At 52.3% G+C, this 27,247-nt stretch overlaps 2 protein-coding genes and 1 long non-coding RNA gene across 5 annotated transcripts; 1 reads left to right on the top strand and 2 right to left on the bottom strand.

Moving 5' to 3' along the window:
* Window positions 1-2,252: 2,252 nt before the first annotated feature.
* On the bottom strand, window positions 2,253-8,838 carry LOC123345135. 3 transcript variants are annotated; one of them, XR_006572726.1, is made up of 10 exons: window positions 8,621-8,838; window positions 8,103-8,236; window positions 7,310-7,405; window positions 6,827-6,931; window positions 6,343-6,478; window positions 5,484-5,578; window positions 4,851-5,000; window positions 3,893-4,036; window positions 2,687-2,955; window positions 2,253-2,297 (listed from the first exon to the last, which is right to left on the bottom strand). XR_006572726.1 is itself a non-coding variant. In XM_044981826.1 (9 exons), exons 1-8 carry the CDS (start codon window positions 8,793-8,795, stop codon window positions 3,935-3,937), a joined length of 993 nt encoding a protein of 330 aa, XP_044837761.1. In that variant the 5' UTR covers window positions 8,796-8,838; the 3' UTR covers window positions 2,574-2,955; window positions 3,893-3,934. The 3 variants fall into 3 exon arrangements, 1 of the variants encoding a protein (XP_044837761.1); XM_044981826.1 differs by lacking the exon at window positions 2,253-2,297 and having other exon boundaries at window positions 2,574-2,955; XR_006572727.1 differs by lacking the exons at window positions 2,253-2,297; window positions 5,484-5,578 and having other exon boundaries at window positions 2,574-2,955.
* A 331-nt stretch (window positions 8,839-9,169) lies between these two features.
* LOC123345142 lies at window positions 9,170-13,829 on the bottom strand. Its single transcript, XR_006572729.1, has 3 exons — window positions 13,704-13,829; window positions 9,573-9,679; window positions 9,170-9,336 (listed from the first exon to the last, which is right to left on the bottom strand). It is a non-coding gene; the product is annotated as an uncharacterized LOC123345142 (long non-coding RNA).
* An 11,041-nt stretch (window positions 13,830-24,870) lies between these two features.
* LOC123346991 (olfactory receptor 1052-like) lies at window positions 24,871-25,653 on the top strand. The gene is made up of 2 exons (XM_044984417.1): window positions 24,871-25,345; window positions 25,481-25,653. The coding sequence occupies exons 1-2, from the start codon at window positions 24,871-24,873 to the stop codon at window positions 25,651-25,653; spliced, it is 648 nt and encodes a 215-aa protein (XP_044840352.1).
* Window positions 25,654-27,247: the final 1,594 nt, after the last annotated feature.

The following is a 27,247-nucleotide window of genomic DNA, read 5'->3' as shown; positions in this document are numbered from 1 at the left end:
TTCCCCTCCATGCAGCTCCAGCAGCTGGGTTGGGGATGGGATTTAAAGGGCTCACAGCAGGGGGGAAAGTAACTTCCAGGACTTACCGGTACTGCTGGTATCCTGAGGGGGCGTGGCCTCAACCGGAAGAGGCGGGGCCTCTCAAGATTTAAAGGTCCTGGTGCATCGGCTGTGGCTGGGAGCCCCAGGGCCTTTAAATCAACCCTGGGCTCCAGGGCAAATTAAAGGGCCAAGGACTCAGGCCGCCGCGGAGCCCCGAGCCCTCTATATTCCCCCTGCAGCTCCGGCAGCCGGATTCGGGTGTGGATTTGAAGGGCCCGGAGCTCCCATGGCTGCGGGGAGCACCAAGCCCTTTAAATCTGGCCCCAGCCCGGCTGCCAGAGCTTGGGGGGGGGGAAATTAAAGGGCTCTGGGCTCCCTGCAGCTGCCAGAGTTCTGAGCCGTTCAAACCCCTGCTGAGGAAGCCGGTGCGGTCCGGCACGGCATATTGGCTCTTCCTGGTACGCCGTACTGGACCATAATGGCTTATTTTCATCTCTGCTTCAGAGATCCCACGGCTGCGGGGAGCCCAGAGCCCTTTAATTTTCCCCCGCAGCTCTGGCAGCCAGGCTGGGGCCAGGATTTAAAGGGCTCGGAGATCCCGCAGCTGCGGGAATCCCAGAGACCTTTAAATACCCCCCGCAGCTCCGGAAGCCAGGCTGGGGCTGGGAATTAAAGGGCTCAGAGCTCCCGTGGCTACAGGGAGCCCAGAGCCCTTTAAATTCCCCCGCAGCTCTGGCAGCCGGATTCGGGTGTGGATTTAAAGGGCGCGGAGCTGCCACAGTTGCGGGGAGCCAGAGCATTGCCGGGCTGGGGCCGGGATTTGAAGGGCCCAGAGCTCCTGCCGCTGCAGGCAACACCGAGCTTTTTAATTCCCAGCCCCAGTCCGGCTGCCGGAGCTGCGGTGGGAGGGGAGGTGGGATTTAAAGGGCTCTGGGCTCCCCGCAGCTGCCGGAGCTCTGAGCCCTTTAAATCCCCGCTGAGGAAGCCGGTGCGGTCCAGCACAGCGTACTGGCTCTTGCCGCTATGCTGTACTGGCCCATACCAGCTTACTTTCATCTCTGGCTCAGAGCTCCTACGGCTGTGGGGAGCCCAGAGCCCTTTAAATTCCCCCCGCAGCTCCAGGAGCTGGGCTGGGGCTGGGAATTAAAGGGCTCAGAGCTCCTGCGGTTGCTGGGAACCCAGAGCCCATTAGATCTCCCCCCGCCCCACCCGCAGTTCCAGCAGTTGGGCTGGGGCTGGGAATTAAAGGGCTCAGAGCTCCTGCGGTTGCTGGGAACCCAGAGCCCATTAAATCTCCCCCCTCCTCCCCACACAGCTCCAGCAGCTGGGCTGGGGCTGGGATTTAAAGGGCTCAGTACTACCCGTGGCTGTGTAGATCCCAGAGCCCTTTAATTCCCCTCCACGCAGCTCCAGCACCCAGTCTGGGGCAGGGAATTAAAGGGCTGAGGGCTCTCCGGAGCGGCAGGAGCTCCGGGCCCTTTAAATCCTGGCTACCAGCCGGGTAAGGCTCAGGCTCCCCACAGCCATGGGAGCTCCGGGCCCTTTAAATCCACGCTCGAACCCGGCTGCCAGAGCTGCGGGGGGAATTTAAAGGCCCTGGGGCTCCCAGCCACAGCCGATGCTCCAGGACCTTTCAAGCTTGAGAGGCCCCGCCCCTTCGGGTTGAGGCCACGCCCCCTCAGGACTCCAGCAGTACCGGTAAGTCCTGGAAGTTACTTTCACCCCTGACTTAATCATTCCCTTACCTGTGTTCACCTTGTGCGCCGGTGACTCCCCCGAGCCGCAGTCGCATTCCACCTCTAAGGGGGTGGACAAAAAGAGGCCACCATGCTTATTGGGGTGTCTCACAAGCAGTTGGCTTTTGGGTTCGGGTTCCGGCGTATCCATCAATGGCTGGGCCAAAGGGCTCCCCTCGGTCGCTCCTTCCTCCTCTTCGGCACTGTTGCTGATGTAGCGCTTTCTCTGCGGATGGTCAAAGAGCCTCGGGGCGAGGACAGAGTCCGAAGTTCTCACTGGGGTGGTGAAGGAGTCCAGGTTTCCTCTCAGCAGCCTTCCCATGATTTCTAAACCATGTGTCCTTGGTGAGAGATGGCCTCGTCCGTCCGGCGCTGGGACTTATGAAGTAATGGTGCTGCACTCTGATTGGCAGAGGGCCCTGGGAGGAGTTCTTAGTGGGGTCATACGGCCCACTCCCGGACGGGTCACCCTGCCCCAGAACTCGCCCTGATTGGTCAGAATCCCCTCTTGGGGTGGTCCTGTCAGGACAAAACCGATCCTAATTGGTTGAGGGCAGTGAGAGGAGTTCTTAGAGGGGTCACAAGACACACATCGGGATGGGTCACCCTCCCACCCCAGAGCTCGCCCTGATTGGTCAAATCACCTCTTGGGGTGGTCCTTCCGGGAGGAAACCCATCCTGATTGGTAGAGGGTGGAGGGAGGAGTTCTTAGAGGGGTCACATGACACACCTGGCTTCCACTCATGTGGCCGCCTTGACCACGAAGTAATACCCCCATGGGGTGGGACTTCCGGTGACAGGTGGGAAGGACTAAGGGGTCAACGGGTAGGGTTTGGGAGGGTAAAGGGGAGGGGTTAGGGTTTGATTAATGGTGGCGTTCCTGATAAATACCAAGATTACATGGATACCTTAGAAAGAGGAGTCATGGGGCGGGGTTAGAGTTTGATTAATGGTGGGGCCTGTCTACTGCTGCCAGGTGTTGAGTATGTGCAGGCAGAACCGGAGCCAGTGTCCATGTCCAGGCCGGAGGACGAAGCCGGGTGGTCAGAAGTACAAGCCAAAGTCCATATCCACGCAAAGGTTGAAGCCATGTAGTCGAAATCGGAGGGGTTGGGGAAGATCAGGAGGAGGAGGAGGCAATGCTGTGCAGTGGGTGGGTGGAGGGCCTGGAGAGAGGCTAGAGAAAGGCAAGGAGAATACTGAGCCGGGGTTTAGAACCCAAATCTGGAGCCAAGAAGGGTCACGCCAAAGTCATAGCTAGAGACTGGAGTCAAGAGCCCAGCCAGAGTCAACAGCGAGAAACCGGAGGGCAGGGCAGGGCAGGGAAGGGGGTACATGCGGGCGGGAATGAGGATGACTTACTGGAGCCTGGAGACCCCTCATCGGGGGACTCCCTTCCTAGCAATAACAGAAGGGCAGCGGGATGACAAAGATGTCTCTGAGCCTGGGGACCAAGCCAAGGGGAGCTCCCATCCAGGCTGTGTGCCAGGACCCCATCACCCTCCCTGTTCCTTTCACACGCACAGACCCCCTGGCCGGAGGGGAGAATAAAGGGCAGAAGCGAAGGTGCCCCTGGGGGAAAGGCTCTAGGCCGGGACCCAGTCCACTTCCCAGATCTACACCCAGGATTGTGTGACCAGGCCCACAGCCCTTCATCTGCGTCTCAGTTCCCACCTGCCGGATGGGGAGGCTCCTCCCCTGCCCCAGGGTGTTCGGGGGGAGTTTCATTCCTGGCTGGGAAGGGCTCAGATACCAGGTGGGTGGATTGGGCCCCAGGTGGGGGATTGTCGGACACTCGCTGCATCAGGGGTGACAGGGGCCATGGGAAGGTCTGAGCAGTGACGACGGGGGAGGGGCCCCATGTCAGGCCACCCCTCCCAGACTGCAATGGCTATTGAGCACAACCCCTGGCTCTGCGGATGCTCTCACTTCTGGGCCAGTCCCACAGCCTGATTCTTCCCAACCAGTATCTGGCCTGGCCCCAGCCCCAGGGGTCGGGGTGGGGCAGGGTGTCCAGAGCGAGGTGCTCAGCCTTGGTTTCTCTCAGTGCTGAGGGGGCTCTATGGCCGCTCCCCCCAGCCCTTCCCCCCAGGCACAGTGAGACAGAGCAGTACCTGCGGCAGGGGGTCCGAGCTGGTCATGCGAGGGGGGGGTCTTCAATCCTGCCCCACGGAGCACAGCCCCTGCAGGGCATCGGGCACCTGGCCCAAGACCCTGATATTAAATAGCTGTCCCATGATTTTGGATGTAATGTCCCCCTGTTGCAAGGGAACAAGGATCAATCAGAGACTCTGACACCCATGAGAACGAAGGGTATTAACGGCACCGGGAGCCAGCAACATTTCCTCTCCACGTCTGAGGGACGGATTCCCCCGCCCAACCCCCGAGACAAAATCTTGTGTCTTCTCTAGTGACTTCCATCCCCTCTCCCACCATTGTGGAATGAACTCCTGCCCCCACTCCTCTCAGTCCCCCCACGAGAACTGTTCTACCTCCCAACCCAGCGGGAATCCAGCTCCGCTCCCCAGAGTCCCCTTAGCCACCCTCGCCCCCTCCAGCCGAGGGCTGGGAGGCTTTGGGTAGTAGTGCCGGGGGGTGAGAGGAAGTGGACACCTTTCCCCAAGGGATCCCCATGTCCTTAACGTGATGCCATGGGCAGTGGCTCTGGTGAATAGGGCACTTATGCAGCCTCTGCTGACTGACTCCTCCAGTTCTCCCAGAGCAGGTGGGGGCCGGGATAACACGATACCAGAGCTCTAGGAACCGGCCCGAGACCCGAGGGGGATGAAAGGCTCACAGAGGTGGCTAGGGGAGTTGGCAGCCCCTAGCATGAGCAATGGCAGCATGTCGTGCTGATGTGACGCCTGTTAGGAAATAGCCTTGCTGGGGAGCTGGGTCTGCCCTGCTTTGAGCTGCTCAGGGGAGAAGCTGGCACCGACCAATGGCACCTGTCTGGGGTCACCCTCTCCTTGCTCCCTGGTCAGCGCATGGGCATGGGATGGGAGCGATTTTCAATGGCCTGGAGGTGAAAGGCCCTGGGGTTCTCTCCCCAGGTGACCCCTCTTTGGTTACCTCGTCCTCTAGCAGCTGGCCGGCTTCCCCCAAGATGGAATAAGTCAGCACCAGGGCAGCATGGCTGATGCGGTGGGGGTGGTGGATGGCCAGCAGGCCTGCCTGGAGGAAACTGCTCTTCTGGTCTTCGCTGAATATTTCTCCGAAGAGCTAAAACCAAAAGAACCAGAGCCCTTACAGTGGCCCAGAACCAGGCTCCAAATCCCTCGAGTGTCTCACAAGGTGGAGAAGAGTCCTGGGGCAGCCAATCTTTGGGGTCCCATGGACCAGGAACCCCCTTCAGTAGGAGGCTGCAGGCACTGAGGCCTCCAATAGCTCTTATGGAGCAGGATTCACCGCAGGTGCCATGAGATGCTGGGAATGTGTCTGCGCGCTCTGGAACCCAGCTCACACAGACAGCCCAGGACCCCTGCTGCTCCCAGCAGTGACAACTCCTGCAGCTCACCCGCTAGAGGTTCGGGGTCTTTTAGATCTGGATCATTCCCACGCCTCACCCCACGGACATTCCCAGGAGCCTCACATACTCTGTGGAAATAAGGAGCAGGCTCTTGCCCTGTGTCCATGACACACTTACTGCAGCGGGACACAGCTCCACACCTGAGCTGCTGCAATGCACCGGCGGAGAGTCCTTACCTCTCCCACCCTTGCCCGATTTCTATATCCCAGGCGCTTGGGGTCATGGAGCCCGTCCCGGCACCACAGGTCTGCTGCCTTGCTGGTGTTGAGCCCTGGGAGAGAAAGACACACCCATTGGGGAGGTTTGGCCTTCCGCTTTCAGTGCCTGTTTCCTTCTGGGTGCACACTGGCCAGACTCCTCCTGGCATCTGCGGCCTAATGGAATCGCAGGGTCCGTGCCAGGCGGGTTAGTACCAGAAGGGGGATTTGTTTCAGCCATCACAGTAATCATGTGACCCTTACGGTCATTGTGCTCTGGGAGTGGGTGCCTGTTCATGGGGGTGTCTAATACTGAGAACCCCCCACACCCACTGAAGTCAGGATCTGGCCCTGGCTACCTGACTGGTGACACCCTGCAAGCTTTGTGTCCATCTCCTGTGGTGCCTGTTCCTGCCCCTGCCCTCATGACGGGCTCTTTCCCTCCATGTGTCTCAATAGCTCCGTTCCTGTCCCCTCACGAGCTGGCTGCCCCGTACGGGGTGGGCTGATTTCCCTGGGCTGGGGGACAGAGCCGGGCTCTGAGATAAAGCAGCCAATTTCCCTGGCACTTTCACACTCATCTCCCTAATTCGGAGAGAAGGAGTCACCATCTAAGCTGGGGTCGGTCTCAGAGGAGGGGGCTTCTTTCTGTAGTGTCCCATTGCCCAGAAGAGGGAGTCTCAAAAGAGGGGCCTTGTTTCTATTCGGGTTCCTCTTTCCCGCTACAGCGGGTCTAAGCAGAGAGGCCTTAGTTCTAGAGGCGTCCCAATGGCCAGCTGGAGCTAGTCTCCTAGAGGCTCGTTTCCATGGGGTCCCATTGCCCAGCTGGGTTTCTTACCCCTCTTCTGGAGCAGGAGCTTGTGCAGCCAATAGATCCCACCCTTGGCATGCCGACTGATGTCACTGGCTGGGTGGGATACACAGAGACCCAGCTGCAGCACAAATTCACCTGCCTTGGAGAAGGTGGAGGAGGTCTGGTGGAAGGAGAAGGAGAGGGGAATCCATCACCATTCTCCCTTCAGCTCCCCAGCGCCCCGGACCTGAGCTCTGCTCCCACCCCTCTGTAGGAGGCGCTGGGGGAGAGGAGCTACAGCCCTCTTCCTCTCTGTCCCCAAGGGAGCTCGGAGCAAAGGGAGCAGGGCAAGGGCCCTCGCTGAGCACTCACTGCCTCGCTGCTCCAGAATAACAAGGGCCCTGAGGCCAGGCACGACCCTGCCAGCCAGCGGCCTATGGAACGCAGTCCCTTACGGACCCGGGGAGACCAATTAGCCAGGGGATGAGGAACTTGACTCTGCAGGACGCTGGGGTCAGAGGTCACTTACGTCAAATCCAGGCAGGGAGGTGGCAAACTGGAGCAGGGCTGCGCTGGTCTGGACGGCCCTGGCTCTCTCCTGGGTGTTCTTTGCCAGGCTAGAGCGATGGATGTGCTGCGGGAGAAGGAGGCAGGGGAGGGTCAGTGGGCAGGCATACATGCTCTACAAACCAGCCTCTCCCCCTCCCCAAGGGGCTGAGACTTTGTGCTCAGGGTGGAGTAGCTGAGCTCTGGTCGCAGAGCTTGAAAAGGGGGTTCAGTCTCTCAGGCCCCAGCCAGGCCTGGTGCTCACTGTTAGTGCTTAATGCAACTGTGCAGAGCTCTGGCTGACAGTCCCAGCTCCTTCCCCCTGCACTGGCAGCTCTGGGAACGTGTGGCCGGCTGGGTCCAAGCTGGGAGGACACAATGGAAACGTGGCTCTTCTAGTCTCTCCTTTGCTGCCCTCCCACAGGGCTCAGGGGCAATTCCACCCCAGACCGTCCATTCTACTCACCTCCAGGAGGTGCTGCAGCTTCTCCACGGTGGGGGTCTCTGTTAGGCGGTCCCTGAGGATGGTGTCCAGGCTCCGCGAATAGCGGTTGTGCAGAGCCTACAAGAAGAGGGAGCAGCCGTCAGTCCTGGGACATGGGGCTACAGCAGTCAGGGGACAATGAGGAGGATTCTCCAGGAGCCCTGGCAAGACTCAAAAGGCACATCCTGGCCTCTCCCATTCACATGACTCCAGGGACACTTAGCAAGAGCTCATGGCCGGATGCCTGCTGCCTCATCAATCCTTGCTCTGAGCAGTTCTCTGGGCAGGGCCTGGTACCCAGCAGAGTATGGACCAGCCAAACTGCAACGGGTGGGAGGTAGGATCCCCGGGAGAGTCCAGGCAGGAGATCAGAGAATGAGGAGAAGAGGGAAGGCTGGGATCAGCCACGGAGGGGTAACACAATCCCCTCTGAAACCCTGATCCATGAACAGCACGTCAGGATCAAGGCACATGCCCTGGACCCCAGACCCAAACCAGCTCCAGGGCTCAGGACCTCCATGGGGTTGGACAGGGAAAGCTGCCCGGTTCCCAAAACCAGTGTCTCCCTGCGCAGACAGGGGTTGGAACTTGGACAGTGTCTGCGAGGACCTTGGCCTGTGTGGGACAAATGTCCCCACTTTGGGGTGCCAGATAACAGAGGAGATGTGTCCCCCCATTGGGGGTGAGGGATTCTCTGGTGCAAGACCCCCTGCCTGGATGGGGACGGAACAAGGAGCAGGACAGACTTGGCAGCGCAGCTGGGGGATTTTTGTACCTCAGCTCTGCCCTGCAGGTGCTGCTGGATCACCAAGATGATGTCTTCCTCAGGGCAGAAATCCTGCTCCTCCTCCTCCTCCTCCTCCTCCTCTTCCTCCTCCTCAGGCCACGACACCTGGGCACTGGGGGTGTCTGCACCAGGGAGGGAAGGAGAAAGTTTAATCCCTTCTGCTGCTGGGGGGATGCAGTGGACAGAGAAGGCTCCATGTTTCCCCTTTCTCTGTAAGGAGCCCCATGGCGGCCAGGGCCCCACCCTGCCCCTCCCAGAGACACCCTCAGCCCCATCAGCCTCAGGGCCCCGTGGCAGTCAGCCCCCCACCCCAATATGATCACGGAGGCTGGAGCTCCCCGACTTCGCCCAGCATCCCCTGCCATGGGGCGTGTCTGTGCCACCCCCACTGGTGTTAGTGGGGTCACGTGGGTCAATCCCTGCACCTTGGCGAGCCGATGGGCACAGGGTGTTACTAGTCCCACACCGCCCCAGTCCTCCTCCCTTTCCCCTGGGTCTCCCCTCACCTCCAAAGAAGGAGCCTTCAAAGATAGGGCTGCCAGACCCCACGGGGGAGCTGCTGGCCCCGCAGGAAAAGGCGGAGCTGTTGGTGTCTGTCGCGCCGCAGTCACTCAACTCCTGCTCTGGACTGGCAGGAGGCTCCTCCATGGCCAGGGTGGTGCTGGCGGGAGGCTCCTCCATGGCCAGGGTGGTGCTGGCAGGAGGCTCCTCCGTTGCTAGGGTGGGGCTGGCGGGAGGCTCCTCTGGGGCCAGGGTGGGGCTGGCGGGAGGCTCCTCTGGGGCCAGGGTAGGGCTGGCGGGAGGCTCCTCCGGGGCCAGGGTTGGGCTGGCGCAGGGCCCCTCAGCTGCCATGGTAGTTGGCGGCTCCTGCTGGGCCCTGGGGCGCAGCTCCTGGGTCCTTGGCTTCCTGCAAAGGAAGCCCCAGAGCTGCCGTCCCCGGCTCCTGCCCTCCCCTGGCTCTCTGCTCCACAGCTGAACCCGGGGCCACCTCCGTTTCAGCCCAGAAGGTGCCTCAGGGTCAGCTAGAGGAGCTGCTGTCTTCCGCCTCCTCCAGCAGGCGAAGCAGCTCCTCTCTTTCCCCTGGCCACGAGCCTCTTCCCCGCCCGCGGGGACAGAGGGGCCGCTCTCCGCCTGGGCAGGCTGGCTGATGTCTTCTTCAGGCTGTGGAGCCACCTGCCTGGCCTTCCTCCTGAGCATCTGCCTGATTCGCTCCATCCTGGAACTGAGTGGGGAGCAGCCATGAGTCTGGCTTCAAAGCAGCCTCTCATTAATGAGCCTGCCTGCTCCCCTGCCCACCTCCCCTCTGCTGAGGCAATTTCTCCTCCCGACACATCCCACCCCAGGGCACAGGAACCCTCAACCTGGGGAACAAACCCTGACAAGGGACGGGCTGGGAGCCCTAGTGGTGGGATATTCCCACCACACTGGGGATGGTTCTGGAGAACTCCACTTACTTACTCTAGATCAGATGGAGCAGGATGGCAGATGCTCAGGGTTGCTCCTCCCTTCACCCTCCTCGATCTCCGCACCCAGGGCAAGGGGTAGACACCAGATATCGAAACTAGCTGTGAAAACAATACAATGCCACTAGCGGAACGCTCCTGGGACACTCCATAGCTGTACCCGGGGCCACCTCCATTTGGACCCAGAAGGTGCCTCAGGGTCAGCTAGGGGAGCTGGGGTCTTCCTCCTCCTCTAGAAAGCCAGAGCTGGGAAGTGCCAGCAGGACTCGATTCCCAGTCTCCCTGGCTCCGAGTGGGACCTGTTGTAGTGATTGACGGATTTTCTCCTTGTCCCCCATCCAAAGCCAATAACACATCTCTGGGTTGGCAGTCATGAGTTAGACCTTCTCAGCACCCTTCTGTCTCCTGCAGCCGTCAGCTGTTCCTTGGATTGCGGTGGCTTGGACGGTAACGGGAGTGGATATTGTTACTGGCTCACTGGGTGGTTCTAGCCAATGAGGGTCTCAGTCTAGCCTCAGAGGCCCACACCCCCAGACACTACAGGTCAGGGTGGATTGATTTCATTCCAAATGTTTTGTAGTTGTATTTTTGAGTTATTTTCCTAATGAGGGATTGATTCTCATGAAATTCTTAGTGCTGGCCGATGACAAAACACGAAGCAATGGTCTCAAGTTGCACTGTGGAAGGTTTAGCTTGGCTATTAGGAAACACTAGTTCACTAGGAGGGTGGTGAAGCCCTGGAATGGGTTCCCTAGGGAGGTGGTGGAATCTCCATCCTTACAAGTTTTTAAAGGCCAACTTGACAAAGCCCTGGCTGGGATGATGAAGTTGGGGTTGGTCCTGCCTGCAGCAGGGGGTTGGACTAGATACCTCCTGAGGTCTGTTCCAGCCCTAGTCCTTTTCGAACTCCCAATCAATTTCTTACATTTGAATGAAGTAGCTGCATCAACTGGAATGAAGAAAATATTCTTTCTGCACCCGCAGAAGAGGCTAGTGCTGCCAAAATCTGGCTGAGTGTTTCAATAACTTCTGGACCCCCAGGTGCTTAGGCAATGACTTCCAACAGTTCAGTGCTTTGACTTCCTCTGACACTTGGCAGCAAACATGGACTTCTTCATATATGTAGTTATTTAAATTACTTTAATAGCCTGGAGCAACTAGAGGCCTTTATATCACTTGTCATCATTTCAAATTTTATACTGGATAAGTTTAAAAAAAAACTTTTTCAATATACATTTAAAACACCCAGTTTAAATAAAAATAAAATCTCTTTTGGGGGGATTGGGTTGGGCTGTGAAAAAGCCACTGATTGGTCTTGCCCTTGATTTTAAAAGAACTACTTCATCTGAGAGAATCAGAAACTGCTTGTATTCTAGTCAAGGAGAGGAGGCAGCAAAATTCATCCTAGCAGTAATCTGTTGGGCCTTATTTGCTCAGCCTCAAACAAACAAGTGTGCAAAACTCTAGCTAGTCTCTTTTATGTAGGCCCAGCTAAGAGGTGGTGGGAGGGGCAGGAATGCTGTCTCCGTCCCGGATCCAGTAGCAATTGCACAGGATATTGCCACAAAACTTACATTTTACTGCCAAACTCTCTAAGCCATTCCTCTCCTGGGCTTCCTGGTTTCTAAATTTCAAATCCACAAAACCTTCCCCTTGACAGTCACTGCCCAGGTGGTGCAGCAGGCAGAGGAACCTGAGCAGTAACATTGTGACACCAGAGGTAACTCAGCCACCTGTCGCTCCCTGACTCCACTAACCCGGAGCATAAACCCGAAGCCTGAGCCCTGCCTTGGGCATCGCTCCCACGGAAACCTGCAGGCTCATTTACTGACTTATGCAAATCACCTGTGGAGAGTTAGCACTGACTGGCTGAATTCACTCTCAAGTCACAATGCCCTTCAGCTTACAGCACTAACACAGGGTGGAAATCAGGCTTTTCTGGTGACCCGTTTTCCAATTGAGAAGAAGGGACAAAAGGGAAGGAGGAAGAGGGAAGCAAAATGGCCACATTCCAAACACCCCCAGCGAGTCACAGATTAATTCCAAGCCCAGAGGAAACCACTGTCGTCTGACTTTCTGTTTCACTTCGGCCATAGAATGTGCCTCAAAATAATTCCCATAGGAATTAGAGCAGGTTTTTAGTAAAACACCCAAGCTTGATTTTAAAAGAGGCCAGTTGTGGAAAATCCAGCACAACCCTCAGTGAATTGCTCCAAACTCTGATGTTAAAAATGCTCCTCGCCTTATTTCCAGTGTGTATTGGTCTAGCTTCAACTTCCAGCCATTGTCTGCTCATAATCTTTATCTGGTAAAGGGAAGATGGAGGCTTGCTGCAGCAAGGCTCCAGGACTCTGCGATGTTCCCCCTGCCCCGCATCCCTGTCCTGCCTGGCTGTTGGCAAGGGAGCTCTGTGAGGTCACAGACGCCTCACTCATAGAATCATAGACTATCAGGGTTGGAAGGGACCTCAGGAGGTATCTAGTCCAACCCCCTGCTCAAAGCAGGACCAATTCCCAACTAATTGTCTTTGCTCAATGGGCTGAGTTCCTGCCAAAAGCTTTTGTGACGTCACTGCCACACCCACCTTTCCCTGGCAGGCCTGACCTCTGCCCCTGGCCAGCCCAGCTGGATGTTTGAGCTGCACCCTGGATCACCCCACTTGCTCATTATTGATTCTGGGGAGCAAGCAGGCTACCCAGTAAAACTGCAGAGTCTGTTCCGCACCCCACACTGAGTTTTTCATAGAGGCATCGGTTGTGAAACAATTCAGTCTCCTAATGTGGCCTCTATTTCACGGGCTATGAAATTTCACACTCTTAGCACCCTATTGAGCCCAATTGCTTGTAATTCACTAAAAGGCACCTTCCCAACCAGTTATGATGGTAGGACACCAGGAAACAGAGACTCCACCTCTCCCCTGGGTAATTTCTTCCAGTGGCTAGTCTCCCTCACTGTCATAATTATATTGGAAATTGACAACCTCTGATAAGGGCCCAATTTATGACAATCTTTTAAATAGTTTAAATAGAAGAGAAAAAACAACATTCAGTAGAACATGTTCACTGCCAAGCTTTTCAAACAGTCGCACCACTGATGTGATAGCTAAGGCCCCGGAAGCAAAGCTAGCTGAAATGCTAACCCAGCTTTGGGCAGCAGTAGCTTCCTTGAAAGGTGCAGAAAATATTGTCTTCCTTTTAGTTTATTCAAATCGTTCAGTTCAATTGACTAGTTTGTTGAAATTCAAGAAAGCCATTGGGAATTCACAAAACAGGCAAACTTGTTTTCCTCCCTCAATCTAGGGATAAAAACTAGGGGATAGATCTACTGGTTCATCAATCTAGAAACTCGTGGAGACAAGAATGTATCATTTCACTTCACTAACCACACATCAAATTGCCTTTGTGTAAGAAATTTGTTAGTTTGAAATGCAAAACATTTTGATACACCTTCTTTCTTATGCTTCTCTTTCTAGCTCTGGCGTGGCCTTGCTGTGTGACCAAAGAGAGGTCACTTCTTTTCTCTTTCCCTCGGTATCATGGGGGATGGAGAAAATTCTCTCAGCCCTAGCAGGAGAGAGATTTGAGCAAGTCAGGTGCATTAGGGTCCTCGTGCTCTGAAGGACAATGGGCGATTGTTGTTTGGGGCAAGAATCCCGATGGATTTGTTACTTGTCCCCCAACCAAAGCCAATAACACATCTTTGTATTTTCAGTCATGAGTTAGACATTCTGTCTCCCGCAGCCCTCAGCTGTTCCTTGGATTAGGGAGGCTTGGATGGAAAGAGAACTGGAATTATTTTACTGGCTTCTTGGGTGTTACAAGCCCATGAGGGTCTCAGTCTGGCCCCCAAGGCCCACACTCCCAGACACTAAAGATCAGGAGGGGTTGATTTCACTCAAAGTGTTTTGTATTTGCGTTTTTGAATTATTTTCCTAATGAAAGATAGATTCTCACAAAATCTTAGAGCTGGCAGATGACAGAACAAGCAGCAATGCTCTCAAGTTGCAGGGTGGAAGGCTCGGATATTAGCAAAAACTTTTTCCCTAGGAGGGTGGTGATGCCTTTGAATCTGCTAGGATAGAGTCCCCTATCTTGTATCTATTTCTAGAGCCTATATTTTTTCTTACCTTCTACACAGATGACAACGTCTTTGAAACAAATTCCACACGGGAATGACAAACACACGCACAGAATTTCCTGCACACCAACGTCTCTTGGTCCTCGGTGAGAGACCGCGAGCTGGAGGCTTGCTGCAGCAAGGCTACAGGGCTCTCCGAGGTTCCCCCTGCCCCGCATCCCTGTCCTGCCTGGCTGTTGGCAAGGGAGCTCTGTGAGGTCACAGACGCCTCATCATCGTTGCCCAATAGGCTGAGTTCCTGCCAAAGGCCTTTGTGACATCACTGCCACACCCACCTTTCCCTGGCCGGCCTGATGTCTGCCCCTGGCCAGCCCAGCTGGGTGTTTGAGCTGCACCCCGGATCACCCCACTTGCTCATTATTGATTCTGGGGAGCAAGCAGGCCACCCAGTAAAACAGCAGGGTCTGTTCCGCACCCCACACTGAGCTTTTCATAGTGGTTATGAAACAATTCGATCTCCTAATCTGGCCTCTATTTCACAGGCTATGAAATTTCACACACTTTGCACCATATGAAGCCCAATTGCTTGTAAGTCACTAAAAGGCACCTTCCAGAATGACAGGCAGTTTTGACGACAAGACACCAGGAAACAGAGACTCCACCTCTCCCCTGGGTAATTTGTTCCAGTGGCTAGTCTCCCTCACTGTCAAAACTGTGTGCCTACGTCTCCTTTGAATTTCTCTGGCTTCAGCTGGCAGCTGTTGGTTCTTGTTGTGCCTTTTTTGGCTAGATCAAATTAGCCCTGCCCCGTGAAATCCGATCTCCCCATCCTGCCGGACCCCCCAGCCAGGAGAACCCAGTAGGGGCCTCCTAGCTGTTTCTCTGCCCGGCTGGGGACAGGACTTCCTCTCCGTGGGGATATCAGACGCACCTGCAGAGGCAATGCAGAAGTGAGTGCGCTGCATCAGCCTGGCGTTGGGCTCAGGGCTTTGCTCTTGGCAGTTCTGCTCCACTCACGTCTCTGGGTGCCCGGACTCAGAGCTTCTGGCCCCCTGTGGCTGCAGCCAGTGCTGGGGCACCGGGCTCAGGACTTTCATGCCCCTCCCCACTCCTGCCGGCGCTCTGGGTGCCTGGGCTCGGGGCTTCTGCCCGGCCTCTGCAGTGAGAGCTCGGGGCTTCCCTTGCAGTTCTTTCTGGGGCTCAGGGGTCCATTTCTCTGGATGTCCCGAAAATGGTAGGAGCCAAGGTGCTCCCAAGTAGTCAGTAGGAGCTGAGGTGCTGCTAACAGCAGGGCCCCACCTGCACATCTGGGAACCTCCTCTAGCTTCAGAAAAGTTGCTGGCTGCTGCCCTTGGAGCCCAGGTCTGAAGGCAGCACACAAGTGAGGGTGGCAATGCTGTGACCCCACCACAACAACCTCTGAACTCCCCCCTTCTCCCAGGTTGATCGGGACCCCCATGGTTACAATACCATGAAATGTCAGGTGGAAACATCGAAATGGTGATGTTGGTCAATTTCAAGGCCAGAGGTTTGTAAACTAGTCAAAGTGAGCCCTGAATTTGGTAGGGACCTGGCTATTATGGAGGCCCGAGCAGGTTTGCACTCCCAGTTCTCCTGAAAGGCCATGGAGAATTCCTGCTGCCTGAGAAACTTTCCAGAATAAGTTACCAGGACTGGGAGAGAAATGAAGGAAACCAACCAAAGCCTGAGCTAGGATGGAGAGCATTGATCCAAGCCGTGTTTGAACCCCTCCACCCCCACGTGCCCGCCTGCGGTGAAACGGACCGACGGGCACTGATTTCTAGTTGTGAACTTGCTACCGACCGTGGGCTTCAGCACGAGCCGTACAGCCCATACTCTGAACTCTTAGATAAACAGCAAAGCTGGCTTTTCCGAAACCTTTCCCCCCAGTGCCCTGCATCCACTTGGGATTGTGCCCAGCAGAGGCTGGTAGAGGGGAGGGGAAGGGAGAGGAGGCCATGCAAATGTTGTGGCATCTGCACAACCCCCCAGACACACACAGCAATGCAGAGCATAATATCCAGGACAGTAACTGATTTGGCCATAACCTACCAAATCCTCAGTGTTGAAAGTCCAATTTCTCTAGAAAACAATGGGAGGGAGGGGTTAGAGAGCTGCAGTAACCACGTGGACTTCCAGTCTCTGGCCAAGCACATCCCCCTCTGCAGAGTTTTCACTGCTATCGTCTCCAAACTGGTCCTCCTGATCTGATGTGAGGTCACATCCTGGCCTTTAGGGCCATTGGCAGGATCTTCCCTGTTCCCAGCTGCAGCATCACCCTCGTTATCCTGCCTGATAAGGATCCCGCCAGGGCTCAGCTAAATGGCATGTGGCATGACAGGCTCTTTGCTGGGGGCCTTGGCAGCACTCAATCGAGATCTGAATCGGACGGGCACGTGCAGCTGCATTTCCTGACTTTTTACTGGACTCCTGGACCCTCTCAAGTTGCTGCTGCAAATGTTCCTTCTCGCTCAGCACTCAGCAGCAGAATGCTCCTTGCCCTTTGGCTGTGCGACATCCAGATGTCTAGTCCTGCTGCTCTGAAAGAAACCGTCTTCACAGCTCTAATCCTGGCAGATATTGATTAAAATCTTGCCGTGCTCCTCTAAGTGTATTTGTGATTGGACGTGCTTCTTGCTAGGGGGGATTTTCAGATACATGAATTGCATAAAACAGAGGGAAAGACAAAAGGAAGCATCAACATGTCTAAGAACTTGAACAATATTTGAAGACCATATATTGGTGTCTACCTATCTCCTGCTGCCAGGAAATGCAACTGGTATTTTAACGACACACTCACTCCGCTTGTGCCTGACTTGTGATTCAGACCTCTGAGGAATTCTGTCCCCTGGTGTTGGCAGAACAAATAAACCCCACCTCCCATTACACAATCCATTTGAGTTCAAGAGAGAGAGATCTCTATCTTGCAACAAGCTTTAACATTACGGGGCAAAGACTAAGATGAGAGGTCAATTTTTCTTGCAGTTCTAATACCCAAGGAAAACTCCGAAATCCATTCTGTCGACCAAGAGAAAAGATTGTTTTTCTGTTCTCAAAGTGCTGATGCTTTTGACCCCAAAATGTTGTCTTCGTTTTCTCTCACAAAATAACTTGCAGTGAAATGGGACCAACTGCCTAAACTATCCTGAACGCTGCATGTCAGAGTTTGGGAATATCAGGACAGATCATCACCTGGCGTCAGTTGTCACGGATCCATCAGCATCAGCAGAGCTATGGTGATTTATACCAACCGAGTGTCTGGTCCATTGTGCTGTAACGAGTTAAAAGATTTCATACGCTGTGCATATGAAGATGAAAATGTAGGGTGGAAGGGACCTCATGTAGTCGAGTCAGGCTCCGCATGCTGGGGCAAGACCCCTTGGTTTCAAAGAATCTTGTTTAATGGAGGGTCTTTTCTTCTTTTTTTTTTCTAAAAATGTGCTTCATTTATTTGAATATCAAACATTTTCATTTAAAATTTCCCAGAGTAAGTTTTGTGCAGGTGAAATATTCCCAGTCGACAGCTCTGGAGAGGGAAGATTGTGAATAAAGACAGTACAGAATGGAATGCGCTTCCCCAGTGCACCATTCTCTGCCCCCATGGAAGGTCTCATGGGTTCGGGGTGGATACACACCAACAATGGAATGAAATCTCTCTTGCATAGTTGAGTTTTCTTCTTAGTTTGAAGCGGGAGAAGGAACAGGAACATCAGGACCCACCTAGCTTCCAAGGGAATCATCTTTCTTGATGCTGTTTGACCTGCAATTCATTGTGGCCCATTAGGTGGAGATTCTCTAGGAAGTTCCTTTATGACTCTGCTAATGAACTATCTTCTGAGAAGGACAGACTGGTCCTGCCACTGTCTCCAGTCACTCATGGTAAATTATAGAGATTTGTAGCCATAGGTTGTACAGGATGATAAGATACTGCATGTGAGCACGGGAGAGAGGGAGATGTTTTACTTGGTATTCATTAGGGTCCTTTTCTTTGGAGGTGGAAGCTTTTCCAAACTCACTTGCTGCCTCTGCTTCCCCACTGCAGAACTCCAGTTTTAGGCTGTGCAAGAAGCCAGAGCAGGCATAAGGGTCTCACCCATAGTTTTAATTCAGCTCCCGCTGCTTAACTTGGCTCTTCATTCATATCTCCTCAGTTAATATACAGTGAACCAGTGTGAACATAATCTTACTGATTTCAACAAGAATGCTGATTATTGAACTTATCAGAGTTTATTCCTAGTTTGGGGTTTTAATTGACTTCTTATACATAGCATAGCTCCTGCTTTAATTATGAAAAGGTGATAGACAGGTAGACACTAGACAGACGGATGTTTTGCTATGGGCCTAGATAGACAGAGACATGGTTATGTCTGGGGTTAGATAGACAGAAACACGTCATTAGACACACACAGGAGAAAGGAAGGATGGTCCAGAGGTTATGGCACTCATCTAAGACTTGAGGGTCTGAGTTTAAATTCCGCCTCCACTGCAGACTTCCTTTGTGATCTTGAGCAAATCACTTAGGGCCAGATTTTTTAAAGGGATTTCAGTTCCTAATTCCCATTGAAACCAATGGGATTTATGTGGCCTAAATACCTTTTAAAAACCTGGGGTTAGTCTCCCTCTGCCTCTGTTTGCCACTTGTAATATGGAGGCAAGAGAAGGAACGTTGTAAGCAAGACACAAGAAGTGATTCTTCTGCCCTACTCCGCACTGATTAGGCCTCAGCTGGAGTCTTGTGTCCAATTCTGGGCACCACTTTTCAGGAAAGATGTGGCCCATTTGCAGAGACTCCAGATAAGAGCGACAAAAACGCGAGTGCCATGTCTCCGTGTGGCTCGCAGAAGCAGCAGCACATCCCCAATCCGGCTTCTATGCATAGGGAAAGCCAGGAGGCTCCACACGCTGCCTGTGTCCGAATGGTGCCAGTCTGTCTGCCACCGTTCCCAGGGTCCTTCTCCTTGTTGTGTTTCTGCGACTGGTCATCTGAACCCCGTCCCCCCGCCTCCTAGACTGGCTCCCCATCATACCCCAGTTCTTCCTCATCTTTGGTGCTGACAGACCATGTGTGCAGTGACACTAGACCCCAGTATTCACACCCTACACACGACTGTAACAATCTTTGTGCAAAATACACATTGTGAGGTATCATTTGAAAACTGATAACTCTCTGACCATTCATATCCCTGTGTGATATATGTACGCGATGGTTGCTAAGAGTTATGGACATACACTGGAATGGGCACTAAAATGAGTTCAAACTCCATATGCCGGGGGAGTTGTTAAACAGATTGATCCTAAGTGAAGGACTGTGTGTTTAACTCAGTTTACATTCAAGCCGCACACAGACCCATCAAAGCTCACACTGAGAAGCGGGGGACAAGACAGCCTGGTGTCTACACCCAGCAGGAGAGAGAAGCTCTTCTGGGTTTTATTTTTCAGAAGGGTCCATTGCAAAGATTTACTGGTCTGAACTTCATGTGATAATCAACTGAATCAACTGATTGGATACAATAGTACTGTATTATACGAGAGTACAGGGTGAGGTTTTTCTGAAAACAAATGACCCCCTGGTGCTTAATATCATTGTGAAATGTCTGTACAAACACTATATGAGGAAATGTGGATACTTTATGATATGCTTTAAAGTCTGCAGCCAAACAGGGAGACACAGGTTCTCTTACAGACTGCGGGGGAGGGGGGCGCTAGGTACCTATCTCCTATACAAATTATGCCTGGTGGGATGAAAACAATGGAAGCCCCTTTTACACACGGGGGGACGGGAAGTCCCAGGCAGGAAGAACAGCCTGAAGCCATCCTGCCTCTTGAAACAAGCTCGTTGACCTTTGGGAGATATAAGCCAGGAGAGAAACTGTCTTTGGCCTCCATCACTAGAGAGACCCAAAGGAACAGAGCTCTTGCAAGCTGAGGAAGTTGTGTCCTTCAACCAAGGGGTGTAGGTGGGGGCTGAAGTTTCTGGAACTGAACATAGAGGAGACACCTGCTTAGGCAAAGATCTTTCCCCTAGGCAGACAAGGGAAGCCAGCCCATTGTGCCTCAGTGGAAGGTCCTGCCTGAGGGAAAGCAAGCAGAACTGAGTGCTTGTGGTTGCTAAACACTAAAGACTACAAAAGATTCAGGTTGCTCCCAGTCCTAAGAGACCAGTTACTTGTCTCAGATCAATTTGTACCTCAGACTTCACACCAAAGACAATGCTTGCGGCCAGCCCTGTCATGAACTAACTAAGGATGTATTAACTAGGCAGAAGCAATGAGAGTTATTTACCAGTTAAAGCAGGCAAAGCTAGACACAGATGAGTTACAGTCCATGGTTCCAACAGGTGGCAGAGCTGTAGTAATCTCTCAGCACTGACTGTCTTTTAGGACTAACGCAGGGTGAACCTGGGGCTCTCGGCTTCTGTTTCCTAGCTCCAGCCCTGTCACAGTCCAGCCAGCAAAAAGAGAGCACTGTTACAGTTATAAAGCCAAACGTACATATCGCCTTATTCCACGGGAAACAGACGTTTCAAATGAAATGAATGCATACAGCAGCTTAGACACATTCCATAGACTCTGAGCCAGTGGTCCCCAAACTGTGACGTGTGCCCCCCGGGGGGGAACAGAGGAACAGCCAGGGGGTTACCGGGGGTCTGGACCAGCCCCCTGGGGGGTGCATAGGGAGTGCCACCCAGACCCACTCTCTTCCGCTCTAGCCTGGGGTCCAGTCCCAGCCACCTGGACACTGAAAGTCCAGTTACCCGCAGTAACCAGCCTCCGCCCCGGGGGGATGGTGGCCTGGAGGAGCACTGAAGGGCAGCTCCGGTGAGAGAGGTACCGGCAACTTCCCCGTCCCGTCCCGAGCGTGGCTCCCCATCCCCCGTCCTGCCCCATCACACACCCCACGCGGCAGTGCTCAGTTGGGTGTGCCCCCACCTGCGGGTGTCTGGGTAACTGCCAGAGGTTTGGAGCCTGACATCGGCATCACAATGTCAAGGCCGGCTGTGGTTGGTGTGTTTGGGAGGGGTCCGCGGTCCCACAGTCCAGACTGAACCCCGGGGACTAAGTCACAGGTGGTCACGATTGTCTTTCCATGTTTCACGCCCTCCCACCCCTGCCCTCTCCCCGGGGGGGCTCTGCTCTACGACTCCTCTCCCCAGCCCTGTATCTCGCCAAGGAAGGAAGGAAGCAGCACGTGGAGTGGTCCCGTTCCTCACCCCCCAGCAGGGGCAGTGCCAGCCACAACACGGCCTGTGGGGACCCAGATGCCTCCTCATGCTGTTGTCCAAGGAGCAGCCTCCCCAGATGCTCTCGGCAGGGGACCGGCTCAGTGCAGCTCCCAGCCTGGCGATGCTCAAGCACTGCCTGGGAATAAAGGTAACAGGCCGGCATTTATATAAATTGCCTCACTGGCTGGGCTTTAACACACCAGAAATGGTGAGATTTGCTGCTCCTCACCCCCCAGGCCATGAGATAAGTGCAGTCAAATTCCTTTAAAATCCCCTTTTATCTTGGTCCCTCAATGGCCCCTCACACACCTGTCTTTGTTCCCCAGCCCCAAGTCTGCTGGGAATCAAGTGAGGGCCCTTGACAGCGCTCAATCAAGATCTGAATCGGACGGGAACATGCAGCTGCATTTCCTGACTTTTTACTGGACTCCTGGACCCTCTCATGCTGCTGCTGCAAATGTTCCTTCTCGCTCAGCGCTCAGCAGCAGAATGCTCCTTGCCCTTTGGCTGTGTGACATCCAGACGTCTAGTCCTGCTGCTCTGAAAGAAACCGTCTTCACAGCCCTAATCCTGGCAGATATTGATTAAAATCTTGCCGTGCTCCTCTAAGTGTATTTGTGATTGGACGTGCTGCTTGCTAGGGGGGATTTTCAGATACATGAACTGCATGAAACAGAGGGAAAGACAAAGAGAAGCATCAACGTGTCTAAGAACTTGAACAATATTTGAAGGCCATATATTGGTGTCTACCTACCTCCTGCTGCCAGGAGACGCAACTGGTATTTTAATGAGACACATACCCCACCTGTGCCTGAGCTGAGAGTCAGCCCCCTGAGGAGGAATAGCTCAGTAGTTTAAGAATTGGCCTGTTAAATCCAGGCTTCTGAGTTCAATCCTTGAGGAGACTATCAAGGGAACTAGGGTAAAATTCTGTTTGGGGATGGGTCCTGCCTTGAGCAAGGGGTTAAACTAGATACCTCCAGATGTCCTTTCTAACCCTATGTGCGTGCACACATGTGCATTTTAATTTTTCACATTGACAAGGTAAAGAATTGTAGAAATCTAGTACCAAAATAGCCACCTTACTAGGAAAGAGGGCTTCCAGATGAGTGTGACTTTATGCTTCCCTTTCCATATGGAAATTTTGATTCCTATCTTTGGTGTTTTTTTGTCTCATGGAGAAATGCAACAACTTTGTTACTGGCGACCTTGTTCATAATCACAGATGGGCAAATCTGAAAAAAACTAGGAGCTGTAATAAAAAGCAGCCAAAGAAGACCAGTTTCTGCAGAAGATGCATATCTCAGGGAAATGACTGAATATTCATGCAAATATATTGTTCACCATGTTTTTATTTGCAAGATTTTAACCCCAAATGATCTCAAAGTATTAAAGTGCTTGAATGAAAAGTCCACCAGCTATTCCAGTTTATAGCAGCTCAGGATCTGGCTCCATAACTTTACCTTTAAAGAGATTTCAGGTAGGAGCCCACGTAGAGAGGTGGTTGGGTGGGTCTGGCTGTATTTTGCATTGGCTGAGTTGGCCAGTGGACTGGTCATGGCATTTTGTTATGGATGTTGTTTCATTAATGATCTGGAGGATGGCGTGGACTGCACCCTTAGCAAGTTTGCAGATGACACTAAATTGGGAGGAGTGGTAGATACATTGGAGGGTAGGGATAGGATACAGCGGAACCTAGACGAATTAGAGGATTGAGCCAAAAGAAACCTGATGAGGTTCAACAAGGACAAGTGCAGAGTCCTGCACTTAAGACGGAAGAATCCCATGCACTGCTACAGACTTGGGACCTGCAGAGTTCTGCAGAAAAGGACCTAGTGGTTACAGTGGACGAGAAGCTGGAGATGAGTCAGCAGTGTGCCCTTGTTGCCAAGAAGACTAATGGCATTTTGGGCTGTATAAGTAGGGGCATTGCCAGCAGATCGAGGGATGTGATCATTCCCCTCTATTCAGCACTGGTGAGGCCTCATCTGGAGTACTGTGTCCAGTTTTGGGCCCCACACTACAAGAAGGATGTGGAAAAATTGGAAAGAGTCCAGCGGAGGGCAACAAAAATGATCAGGGGGCTTGAGCACATGACTTATGAGGAGAGGCTGAGGGAACTGGGATTGTTTAGTCTGCAGAAGAGAAGAATATGGGGGGGATTTGATAGCTGCTTTCAACTGCCTGAAGGGGGGTTCCAAAGTGCATGGAGCTAGGCCGTTCTCAGTGGTAGCAGATGACAGAACAAGGAGTAATGGTTTCAAGTTGCAGTGGGGGAGGTTTAGGATGGATATTAGGAAACACTATTTCACTAGGAGGATGGTGAAGCACTGGACTGGGTTCCCTAGGGAGATGGTGAAATCTCCATCCTTAGAGGTTTTTAAGGTCAGGCTTGACAAAGCCGTGGCTGGGATGATTTAGTTGGGAATTGGTGCTGCTTTGAGCAGGGGGTTGGACTAGATACCTCCTGAGGTCCCTTCCAACCCTGATAGTCTAGGATTCTACTAATCAATTAAAGGCAGGTAAAGCTGTCACAAACATCTTGGGATTTTAGACCCTGCTTTCAATTTCCTGATTTCAGTGCATTCAAAATCTCATACTGAATAGTTCAGTAAAAGAGGACGTGTTTTTTCCTTTGTGAGTTCATGTACATTTATAATTCGGTGTGAACTTTACTGATCTCTTTGCCTTGAAGATCACCTGCTTTAGGGAGTGCAGAAGGTTCAAATACACTGAGTGTTACCTTGCCTTGCTTCTCACTCTGCTAGCTGGAAAGATGATAAAATCTGATATTAACAAATAGCCTGACCCAAAGAGCGCTGAAAGAAATGGAAAAAACTTCTCTTGGCGTCAATCTGTTTTGGATCAGACTCTCCGACAGTGAGTGGGAACGCTACATTCCTAGGAGATAGATGAAAATTCCCCTCCTCCCACAAAAACAAACAAATCCCCTTTGCATTGAACTTTTCCATGGAAATATCAGCATTTTTACAACAAATAAAATAAAATAATAATCAATACAAATATTGTTATTCGGGAGTCCTAGCAATGTAGGGTGGAAGGGACCTCATTGAGTCAAGTCAGGCTCCCCATGCTGGGACAAGACCAAGTAACACCAAGAAAACATCCCGATGGGTGTTTCTCTGACCTGTTTTCAAACACCTTCAGTGCTGAGCAGTCCACATGCTGATCTGTCCAGCTGAAGTTGCTCAGGCTTCCATTCTCCTATATAGGCCAGTCCTGTTGGTTCGACTACATCTCCCAGTTGCTCCATTTCAAAACCAAAATACTTCAGATTTCAGCCAAAATAGACCAGCCCCAAAATAGTTTGGATTTGGGGTTTTATTCATAAAAGCTCAACACTTTCCAAGGGGATAGGTGGGAATTTTGACCAGCTCGACATAAAAAGCCTCTCTTAACAGGGAGGGTAATTAACTCTTGGGATGATTTACCAAGGGTTGTGGTGGATACTCAGTTTACGGACAATTTTTAATTCAAGATTGGATGATTTTTTAAAAGACATGCTCTAATTTACAATGAAAACTATTGGAAAAAAATTATGACCTGTGTTATACCAGCAATTAGACTAGATTGGGGGGGGGGTTGAATTTATCGTCTGCGAACACCGTGGGATCCACAGACTGTATCTAAGGGGTTCTCCAGAGGTGGTTATTACCATAGAACACGGCTTCTCAACCTGTGGGCCGTGGATTCCTAAGGCTCCACAGATTGTGTCTACAATTTCCACCTCCATTCAAAATTTTGGATTCATTCACAAATGAGAAAAAAATCCACTGGTCTAGATAATCAAAATGGGCTTTGAAAACAATGACTAAATGGAATTTCCGTTGTTTCGGCATCTCTTAAGAGAGAACACGAGTCTCCACTGTACATCAGATTTATTGTTGGGGTACCCATTGCTTCTATCCCCTCCTCTGCCTCTCCTTTGGCACAGAGCACAGTGACAGGAGAAATGGCTCCCGGAAACTGCACCAGAGTGACTGGCTTCATTTTCCGGGGAATCACTGACAGTCTAAAGCTGCAAAACATCCTCTTTGTGTTCTTCTTTGCCATTTATTTCTGCACGCTGGTGGGGAATGTCTGGGTGATTGTGCTGATTAGCGTTGACTCCCAACTCCACAGTTCCATGTACTTTTTCCTCAGCAACTTGTCCCTCTTAGATGTTGTCTCCTCCTCTGTGATTGCCCCCAAGGCGATGCTCAGTTCCCTAGTGACGAGTAAAGACATTTCTTTCCCTGGGTGTGTGGTTCAGTTTTTCCTCTTCTCTTTCTGTGCCAACAATGAGCTTTGCCTCCTGGCTGTGACGGCCTATGATCGCTTTGTGGCCGTCTGCCACCCATTGCTTTATAATGTCATCCTGTCCAAGAGAGTCTGCTTCCAGCTGGTGGCTGGCTCTTCCCTAAGCGCCTGTGTCAATGCCACTGTGCGTACGTGAACTGAATTCAGTCTGTCCTTCAGCCACTTCACTGTCCTCGATCATTTCTTCTGCGATAGTTGTCCACTCCAAGAAATCTCCTGCTCTGACTTTCGTATCAATAAGTGAGTGCATTTCATCTTTGCAGTCATAGAAACAATAAGCACCATTTTCACCATCCTCATCTCCTACACTTACATCATCTTTGCCATCCTGAGGATCCGCTCCACAGCAGGAAGGCACAAAGCCTTCTCCACCTGCACCTCCCACCTGACTGTCATTTCCATCTTATATGGGACCCTGATCTTTACATATTTATGACCCTCCTCTTGCAGCTCACTGGACTGGGAGAAAATGGTGGCCGTGTCCTTGTGATCCCCCTGTTGAACCCCCTGATCTACAGCTTGAGGAACAAGGTGGTGAAGGACACCCTGAGGAGGACAATACACCAGAAAATTGTACCTCGCTGTATGTAAATATGGGGACTGGTTTTTCTGATCAGTACTGGAGTGCAGATATGAGCTAGTTCTCGCTCATTAAGTCATTGTGCAGAAATTTCTGCATATCATCATATGATTTACAGGAGAAAACAATATGGAAATGGAACTTGAGCCCGATAATGAAGGAAGGCGCCATGTTTCTTGAAAAACAGTGTCCAGTAACTGTGTTACAGCTTCTCCTTTATGCACTTATATGTGATTTCTGCAATATAGACACCTCCCCCTGCTTGTTCCACTACCTTCTGAACTACGTTGGTTAACTTAGCAGATGATATAAAGAGGAGATGCTCAGACTGTAATTATTTCCATTTGCCAGCATTATTATCTCAGTTCCCACAGACCCCACCTGAAAACCCTGTACAATTAAATAAAGGGAGGTGCACATGGAGAGGTGTTTTTATAGCTAGATAGTCAGACAGATGGTTCTGTTCGGGGACAGACAGGTAGACACTAGACAGACGGATGTTTTGCTATGGGCCTAGATAGACAGAGACATGGTTATGTCTGGGGTTAGATAGACAGAAACACGTCATTAGACACACACAGGAGAAAGGAAGGATGCCAGAGGTTATCGTACTCGCCTAAGACTTGAGGGGTCTGAGTTTAAATTCCCCCTCCACTGCAGACTTCCTTTGTGATCTTGAGCAAATCACTTTGGGCCAGATTTTTTAAAGGGATTTCAGTTCCTAAATCCCATTGAAATCCATGGGACTTACGTGGCCTAAATACCTTTAAAACACCTGGGTTTAGTCTCCCTTTGTCTCTGTTTGCCACTTGTAATATGGAGGCAAGAGAAGGAGTGTTGTAAGCAAGACACAAGAAGTGATTCTTCTGCTCTACTCCACGCTGATTAGGCCTCAACTGGAGTCTTGTGTCCGGTTCTGGGCACCACTTTTCAGGAAAGATGTGACCCAATTGCAGAGAGTCCAGATAAGAGCGACAAAAACGTGAGTACCATCTCTCCGTGTGGCTTGCAGAAGCAGCAACGCATCCCCAATCTGGCTTCTGTGCATAGGGAAAGCAAGGAGGCGCCACACACTGCCCATGCCCCAAGCACCACCCCAAGCAGCCAACTCCCATTGGCTGGGAACCACAGCGAATGGGAGCTTCAGGGGCGGTGCCTGCAGACAGGGCGGTTTGCCCACCCCTGGTTTAAGGCCATACATTGTTCGTAGTTACATGGCCCATGATGCTAACCACCATCACTCCCTGGTTAAATCTTCAAACAAGCCCCTTCGTGTTCCTCCCATTCTGCCCCCCATACTCGGGAGGAGCTCCCTATAAACATCAGCAAAACGACCTCCTCATCCCAGGGACTGTTTCACTCTTTAATTATTCCCTGTCCAGCAGGTTTGTCATCTCCTTATGAACTTGAGGCCACAAGGTACCAGTTCTGTGGGATGCTTTGCTGGGTG

Source organism: Mauremys mutica, chromosome 12, assembly GCF_020497125.1.
Source record: "Mauremys mutica isolate MM-2020 ecotype Southern chromosome 12, ASM2049712v1, whole genome shotgun sequence".
Taxonomy (NCBI): Eukaryota; Metazoa; Chordata; order Testudines; family Geoemydidae; genus Mauremys; species Mauremys mutica.
Note: the sequence above shows the minus strand (reverse complement) of the source record. Positions and strands in the feature narration are given on the sequence as shown.

What these genes read in the sequence shown, in the direction of transcription:
- LOC123345135 (XM_044981826.1), bottom strand. Translation starts at nt 8,795, where the DNA reads ATGGAGGAGCCTCCCGCCAGCACCACCCTGGCCATGGAGGAGCCTCCT. An exon ending in CCTCCCTGCCTGGATTTGAC is followed by an intron (nt 6,479 to 6,826) that starts GTAAGTGACCTC and finishes TCCTTCCACCAG; the next exon opens with ACCTCCTCCACCTTCTCCAA. An exon ending in GCCAGCTGCTAGAGGACGAG is followed by an intron (nt 4,037 to 4,850) that starts GTAACCAAAGAG and finishes CCCTTGCAACAG; the next exon opens with GGGGACATTACATCCAAAAT.
- LOC123346991 (XM_044984417.1), top strand. Translation starts at nt 24,871, where the DNA reads ATGGCTCCCGGAAACTGCACCAGAGTGACTGGCTTCATTTTCCGGGGA. An exon ending in CTGTGTCAATGCCACTGTGC is followed by an intron (nt 25,346 to 25,480) that starts GTACGTGAACTG and finishes TCATCTTTGCAG; the next exon opens with TCATAGAAACAATAAGCACC.